Below are 8,737 nucleotides of genomic sequence, written 5' to 3' on the forward strand. Positions count from 1 at the left end.
CATTTTTATTTGAACATACTCCAAACTATATTGAAGTATTTATTTTTATTGATTTTATATGTGTATATTGCATTTTTGCATCTCTAAAACCAGCTGTTTCTGGCCGAATCTTTGTCTCTTACAACAAGTTGAACCACAACCTCAGTTCAAGTCAATCTTTCCCCAACGTTTAGGTCGATCCTAGAGAGTGGACATGTGCTGTCTGCAAGACCTGTTGGAATGAGGACTTTGCTCCTGCCTGCCGCTACCTGCTGCTTAACATAGGTTGAATGAGGGACGAACTAGATTGAGCCTGGAGTGCTCGGATATTTACCATAGGGCAATAGTGATTTGGACATTTTACCCCCAATTGAGTGTGACATATATTTTTGTTGAAGAATGGTCAATGCACAGGCTCCCATGTCTATAACTTGTATATAACTGGTGGATACAGTTTCTTTTCTAAAAATATATATATTTTTTTCACAAGCACTTTTTTCTTTACACACTATTTCTTTGGGTGTTTGGAGCAACTCTATATAAAAAATTTAAGAAAACTTTGTATTATCAGATTAGCAATAAAAATATTTTCTATAAAATCGATATATTAATATTACTTGAGATCAAACTAGTTGTTTGTGCTGCAATATTTGTTTTAGGTTGAATAATTATTTTTGTGCGATTACCTGTGGTTGTGCAACATGATTTACCCAGGTCCTTCGGGTTACTAATGGGTTACCCTCTGTGTATTTAATTGTTTAGATAGGGTGAAGGCAGTGTTGCTCTTGTTTTGCTGCCTCCTAACTGGTTTGGCAGCCGATACGTCACTTCCTGTTTTTGGCTGAGGAGCACCGGCCAAGTACAGTTTAACTACGCCTGGATTGTTTTTTGTTGTTGTTTGGACAGACTATTTTTTGTTTCCTGCCTCTATAGTACATTCAAGTTTTATACAGCGGGACTGCAGATCTAGTTACCGCTGTGAAAAACTTGAAAGCGCCATGAGCGGGACTGAAAAACATAACAAATAATGACAAGTAACTGGTTTTGTTTTTCAGTCGTGCTCATGGAGCTTTCACGTTTTATACAGCGGGACTGCCAATAGAGCTACCGCTGTATAAAACTTGAAAGCGCCATGAGCGCGGCTGAAAAACAAACAATGACAAGTAACTGTTAGTTGCTTGTCATTGTTTGTTTGCTTTTCAGTAAGTAACTGGTAGTTACTTGTCATTGTTTGTTTGTTTTTCAGTCGTGCTCATGGCTCTTTCAAGTTTTATACAGCGGGTCTGCCCTCTGTACAAAACTTGTTCTTCTTTCCTTTCCAGCCTCTTGCTTGACACCTTTTCTTTCCTGCCCCTTCTCCCCCAGCTCCCACATGGCAAGAAAAGTCCAGTTAGGAATTTACAACGCTAATAGCTCTAACTCGAGGAAATGCTAGACCCATTGCATTGAAAATGGTTGCTTCTATTGAGAACATAGAGTGAGCAGGAATAAGGCAGGAAAGAGGTAGAATGATTCCCACAATTGAATTTAAAAGAGAATAAGAGTAACATTTGTTAGCTACTCCCTCCCAGATGTTTCCCACAATACATAATGTGACTTGTGAGACAAGCGTGGAAATGCCATGGTGAAATAATAGTTTCCAATCTTGTAGGAATGAACCATTGGGTAGGGAGTATGTTGATCTGTGCTTATACACATTTAAGAGATTTTGAGAGTCTCTGTTTCCCTGTATTTGTAAATTCCCCTCTGTCTCAGAGAACAGACTAACCATATGAAAATTTAGGGGGTCATTACGACCCTGGCGGAAGGCGGAGAACCGGCGGTAAGACCGCCAACAGGCTGACGGTCTTTTTTTTCGTATTATGACCATGGCGGTTACTGCCATGGTCATCCGCCGGTTCTCCGTTCCGCCCACCAGGGTGGAGACGACCGCCGGGCTGGAGACCTAGGTCTCCAGCCCGGCATCCGTCACTATACCGCCGGCGGTATTTGGACCCGGTTTACCGCCGCGGTTTTCCAGCGGTCTGAACCGCCATGAAAACCATGGCGGTAAGCACCATCAGTGCCAGGGAATTCCTTCCCTGGCACTGATAGGGGTCTCCCCCACCCCGACTCCCTCCCTTAACCCCCCCACCACCCCTGCCACCCCCCAAAGGTGGCAGGGCCCCCCTCCCCACCCTGACCCCCAACATCACTGCACCCATACCCACACGACACGCACGCAGGCACCACCTACATACTTACATACTTACACGCACAAACGCCGACATACATGCCTACATCTACACACACAGTCATACACGCACACCCACATTCACACATACACGCATACATCCATACAGACATACCCGCAGGCACACACGCACTCACACACCCCCTCTACATACACAGATGCACACCCCCATGCACCCACACAACACACAACACCCCCCCACCCCCCTCCCCTCACGGATGATTGTCTTACCTGGTCCGACGATCCTCCGGGAGGGGACGGGAGCCATGGGGGCAGTTCTCCGACACCACACCGCCAACAGAACACCGCCACGGTGAATCACAGGTCGTGATTCGCTGGGCGGTGTTCTGTTGGCGTGGCGGTGGCGGTGGAGGTGGAGCAACCTCCACTTCCCCGCCTCCCGCCAGTATGGCTGTTGGCGGCTCTCTGTCGGAACAAGGACGGAGAGCAGCCAACGGTCATAATACGCCGAGCGGAAGACCGCCACCACTGGCAGTCTTCAGCACGGCGGTATCTCGGCGGTCTTGCGAAAAGACCGCCAAGGTCGTAATGACCCCCTTAATCTGTGGGCCTCGGTGGTGGCACAATAGGATATTGCTTGCTTGGTCAGAAGGGAGATTGACTTCACTTGTCTCAGTGAAGCATAGGGAAAATGTAATTTCACCCAGAAATAACATCTTGTGAAGAAAAACTATGGTATAGAGACTGTTCTGAGCTTTATTTTCCTCCCATTTCAGTGAAATCTTGAAGATGTTTTACAGAGGTCTTAGGACAAGAGTAATTCTCATGCTTAAGGTGAAGAAACATATGCTGTACAGCGGATCCCATACATAGCTGTTCAATGATGCTGTTATGTATTCAAGTATTTTAAGGGTTCATAAAATAACTTTATATATATATATATATATATATATTTATATATATATATATATATATATATATACACACACATTTATATATTTACTTACAAAAACCAACAAGGAGGTTATAATTAGGTTCTGAATTCACTCATACAAAACCATAGAAATTCAGAAGTTATTGTAAGAGTTAGTTCATGTAACTGTAACTCGCACCCTAAGGTAACTATAATTCGGGTCCCCGCCATGCACAGTTTTTTCTTTAGTAATTTGACTGCTAATGTTTCATTGATATTTCTATTGACATTACAAAAGTTGTCATGAGTGCTGTAACATCTGGGTAATTAGCAGTGCATGGCGAGGGTGTGAGTTATAGTTATCTTTGGGTACAAGTTATAGTTACTTGAACTAACTGTAACAGTAACTGCCGAATTTCTGTGGTTTTGTACGAGTAAATTCAGAACCTAACTATAACATCCTTGCAACCTTTGTTTTTTAAGTGAATTTCTAAGGTTTTTTAAATTCTATTTCCTAACTACAACGTTCCTGTAAACTTTGTTTTTTTAGTGAATTTCTATGTACATAAAGTAATTTTCAGTACTATACATTAGTCCAACCTTCTCATGGCCTTTGGCTGTGCGCAGTGGGGGTTGGCCGAAGAGCCTGGTCTGTGGCCAGGCCCTGCGGCCAATGCCATGCAACCACCCAACCCAGCGCCTCACATGGCCTTCAGACATGCGCAGTGGGAGTTGGACGCAGGACCTGGCCTGAAGCCAGTCCCTGTGGAAAACCCCCCTAACCACCCAATCCCATGAAGTGCACAGCATTTGGCCATGCGTAGCAGGGATCGGCCCCATGGCCTGTCGAATATGTGATGGAACAACTAGGTCCTAAACAACTACTTGCCTAAACCACTACTGTTAAACAACTAAAAAGGCTCTACAACGAAGTACTGAAAAACTACTGTCTAAATAACGATTTTGCCTGAATAACAATTCCCTGAACAACGAATTTTAAGGTATTTTTTTTCTTTGATGGCTTATTAGTTGTTCGTTTATCCAACAAGAGTCCACAGTTTGCACAAAATGTCTATCCAAATGGAGAACTTTCTAATGGTTAGTTAGTAAGTGCTACTTCGCTGGGTTAATGGCCTGTGTGGGAGAGGAGGGCCATGCGGCCCCCCTCCCTTGGCCTATTACGGCCCTGGGGATCCCATCCCCTGGGGCCCACTACAATTCTAAGGTGGGGCCACACAGTCCCCCTCCCCGGGCCAATCTCAGCCCCGGGATCTGATGCCCCGGGGCCTGGCCTTCAATAAATAGAGGAGGGGGACTGCGTGACCCCCCTTCCCAGATGACCTTGGCCCTGGGGATCCCATCCACTGGGGTCCGGCCTTCTAAAATATTTTTTCTTTTGTGGGGGGGGGCACGCAACCCCCCTCCTCCATTTATATCATCCCGCGGAGCCCAGCCTTAATACATTTATTATTTTTGGGAGGGGGCCCAGAGGCCCCCCCTCCCCTGGCCAAATTCAGACCTGGGGAGCCCATCCCCCGGGACATAGACCAGGGCCTGGTCATCTGTCCTGGGTGCCCCGCAGGACACCCAGTGTGCAGTGGGACCGCGGGGGAGCCTGAAGGCCCCCGTGGTCCCAGCCGGCTCCCCGCCTCCTAAGAAAGCTGGCATTGCTTTTGCACACAGGGAGCTACTAAAGATGCAGCTCCCTGTCTGCAAAAGTATTTGTTTCCTCTGTCTCCCTGCCTGCATCTCTTTGGGCAGGGAAACAGCAAAAACCTCCGCTTCCAGCAAGCAAGACTTGTTTGACAGCTCTTGCTTGATGGAACTAGAGTAATTGCTCAGTCTTGGTGGGAGCTGTCAACGTTCCTGCCAATTCGGCGCAAACCGCTATGCCCCAGCGGTGGGCATCCCGGGACAGAGTAGAAGCCGGCCCTGAAAATGAGTGTCAGAAAAATCTGCTGATCCAGATCCACAGATTTTTCCAAGATTTAAAAACAAATGCTTTTTAACCCTGACTGGATCCGTAAGGGACCCCTACACCAAGGCTAGGGGCTCAGGGTGACCCTACCTTGGCCCCTTTTCTTTTTTTAACTTTTTTTCTGGATCTCAGCTGACGCCGAGTACCAAGATGGCTGCAAACACTTCACTGTTGATGTGTTGGCAGACAATCAGATATCAGCACAGGAAAAGTTGGATACATGGAGGATCCGCGTCTTAGATATCTATATTTTTTTACCTTTCATATCCCCAAAACTACTGAAAGGATTTACACCAAATAACAAAAAGCACTCTTTTTTGACCAAGAGCTAGCTCTCTGCCAAATTTGGTATAATTCCGTCCAGCAGTTCAGGCTGTATTCATGTTAAAAAATGTCAAAAATCCCATTGACATAGAATGGGGAAAAATGTTTTGGGAACCCCCTTTTTCTCTGCCCCCGCTTGATGGATCAGCCTGAAACTTTCAAAACAGCAGCTGAACTGACTAAAATATGTTTTGAAAATTTTACAAAGATTAGTCAAGCTGCGCCAAAGTTAATGGCAAAACAAAAAACACTCGGTCTATGGAAAAAATGGTCCTAACTATAACTACCTACTGGCAATCACCAGTAGGTAATATATATGATAGATAGATAGATAGATAGATAGATAGATAGATAGATAGATAGATAGATAGATAGATAGATAGATAGATCTGAATGTAGCCAAACGTTGATATCCAAAGTGGTAAATGGAAATGCTCTCCAACACAATAGGGTCAGGCAGAGTTCAGTAACCAGGGGTCAGGGTTAACAAAACATTTTTGAAAAAAAACACAGAATCAGACACAGTTCATTCCAAGACAAATTACAAATACCTGTTGTTTTCTACAATAATTGTTCTTTTACATTACTTTAATTATGTTCACTCCGCTTTGTCTGATGGTGATGAGGATCAAAGGTACCACTTTGACCATGTCCTTCAGAGGGTAGTCTAATGTATTTCTTCCACACCTGACTATTGTAACAGCATTTATAAAGTTTTTCAAGTCTATCAAATGTATCTGGTGCATGTTCTGCAGAATATATATATTTTTGCAGTTTAATATAGCGCAGACTTGACCCGAAGGTATTAGAATGCTTTACATGAGCACCAGCTACATTACACAAGGATATATTAATTGTTTGGTAGGCATGGGAAGATTAAGTAATTTTGTCCAGAATCACAGGATGTTAAGCCGACACCGGGACTTCAATCTTGTTTCCCAGCTTCAAATTCGGCAGCTTTGGCCTTTACGCCACATTCTCTCCTATAGGGTGACATTTGTTTTTTTGGGGGCTGGCAGAATTGCAGTATATCTCACAAAGTCTGAAGCCCTTGGATTTACTTCACAACAAGGGATATCAGTTTTTAAATTAGTTACAGTCGTTCCCAACACAAAGTTTCATTTGTTATCCTCCATCGTCGACTGATTATATCAAATTAGCTCTTCCTATATGAACTGTCTACACCACACTAACAAGCTGCTTTTCCTTTGATATTATTTAGCTCTTTCTTTCTCTTTTTATCTCCCTCCTATAGATTACTCAAGCTTAACAATCTCTCTCTTTCTGTCTCAAGTGTCTCTCCAGCTCTCTCTCTCTCCCCTGATTTTCCTTTTAGTTACTTATGCATAGCTCTTCCAATGCTAAATTGCCATTCCACTTCCTAATTCTCTTGTTGGTATTTTCTCTTACTCCTCCCAGATCTGGTTTCTGATTTGTTTCTTGGTTACACAGCATTTTCCTCCTCATGTCTGCTAATTATTTTCCTTGCTATGGGACCCATTATGAGGAGTGCAAGAAAACCATCTCTGTATTACCACGCCCGGAATACTGGTACCACAGATGTTAGTAATCTTCAGAATTGGATATGATGGGTCATTATGAGTTTTTAACTATTAAATGAGGAATAAACTTCGAACTTGCTGCTCCCACACCAACTCACGAAGATTTTCTGCTATTTCGGCCCATATTCCCCAAGACCATTTCATCAGTGCTTTCTGCATTACTTGTAATCACAATTTGGCTGGCTATTCCTATTAGCAGCAGAATCGACAACATGAGTGTCCTTATAATAAGAACCTAGGTTTTTTTATTTTTTGTTTGGTGATGTTTTTCTCCTTATACCTTGCACCCTGGACATTGTCTTCATAACAACTGCTCTAGGAATGGATTCCACAGTATGTTAAGGTTTCTTAAAGGTTTGTTACATGTAGCTTCAATATTCCACCCTTGTTCTTCCGAACTGCAACTTCCAGAAGTTGAACAGAACATTACAATTAATTTAATGTTGGAAAAGAAGGTATGGTATTTTTGTGACTGTTTGACTACATCTCAATTTCAAAAACATGGTTTCTCCCAAATGGCTTATCTCTTAAGATGATGGAGAAAGGGAACCACAGTGGTGTAGCCGAATTCATCCTCCTGGGATTTTCTGAGCCTCCTGAACACAGGGTCATTCTGTTTGTGTCTTTTCTACTACTATACCTAATAACTCAAGTGGCAAATTGGACTATAATTTTCATCATTCAGGTGGATGGTCACCTCCACACACCCATGTATTTTTTCCTCAGCATCTTGTCTTTTGTCGATATCTGTCTGACAAACTGCACTGTACCTAAACTTCTTGCTAACGTCTTTTCGAAAAAGAAGACTATTTCATTCTCTGGATGCTTTCTTCAGCTCCATTTCCTACTCTCCTTTGGTAACATGACTGACTTTCTGTTGGCCATCATGGCCGTTGATCGGTACATTGCCATCAGCAAGCCTCTGCGCTACACCATGCTGATGAGTAAAGGAATCCAGGTACGACTGGTGGCTGGATCCTGGCTGATAGTCTCTCTACACTCTGCGGCACACAGTATCCTGGCAGCTCGGCTATCCTACTGTGGATCCAATGAGATACAGCACTACTTCTGTAACTTGCCACCTCTGTTCAAGCTGTCCTGCTCGGATACATCCCCCAACGAGCTTCTGCTTATGACTGAGACATCTCTGTTCTTGCTGATCCCCTTCTTCTGTATCACCATCTCGTACATCTTCATCATCACCACTATATGGAGGATGAACTCAAAGGCGGGAAGAACTAAGGCATTCTCCACCTGCTCCTCCCATCTCTCTGTTGTGGTTATGACTTACGCTCCACTCTTGTACACATACGTCCGCCCGGCCTCTACTTATTTCCTGGAAAAGGACATCATTGTCAGCGTGCTCTACACTGTGGGATGTTCTTTGCTCAACCCCTTTGTCTATAGTATTCGAAACAAGGAGGTCAAGAGAGCTCTGACTGAGGTTCTGAGCAAAATAATATTTTCCTCAAACAAATAAAATGTAACACTAATATGTCTGCAATTTTTGATGCAATGCTGTCGACTTAAAGTGGATGAATCGATATATTTTTTTCAACTACGGCATCCATTTGTTTGATTTTACATGTATGTAAAATGTACTAACAACCCCCAATGAAGAAAGGCTGCATGTCTGAGAAACTGACTTCAATGTTTGAATTTGTTTTAAGGATAGGAGCTCAAAATACCAGTAAAGGCTGCATTAATAAGGCGATAACATGGATTAAGGAATGCATTTTCATTTTATTTCATTTGATTTTACGAAGATTTTTTTAATGAAAAATGTC

The 8,737-nt window shown here is 43.4% G+C and overlaps 1 protein-coding gene across 1 annotated transcript; it reads left to right on the plus strand.

Annotated features, from left to right (window-relative positions):
• The first annotated feature begins 7,812 nt into the window (after positions 1-7,812).
• On the plus strand, positions 7,813-8,430 carry LOC138254707 (olfactory receptor 1F1-like). The gene has a single exon (XM_069205820.1). The coding sequence runs from the start codon at positions 7,813-7,815 to the stop codon at positions 8,428-8,430; it is 618 nt and encodes a 205-aa protein (XP_069061921.1).
• Positions 8,431-8,737: the final 307 nt, after the last annotated feature.

The sequence above is a fragment of the Pleurodeles waltl genome, chromosome 1_2 (genome assembly GCF_031143425.1).
Source record: "Pleurodeles waltl isolate 20211129_DDA chromosome 1_2, aPleWal1.hap1.20221129, whole genome shotgun sequence".
NCBI classification, from domain to species: Eukaryota; Metazoa; Chordata; class Amphibia; order Caudata; family Salamandridae; genus Pleurodeles; species Pleurodeles waltl.

Bases quoted from the DNA above. Each gene is read 5' to 3' on its own strand.
- LOC138254707 (XM_069205820.1), top strand. From the start codon at position 7,813: ATGACTGACTTTCTGTTGGCCATCATGGCCGTTGATCGGTACATTGCC.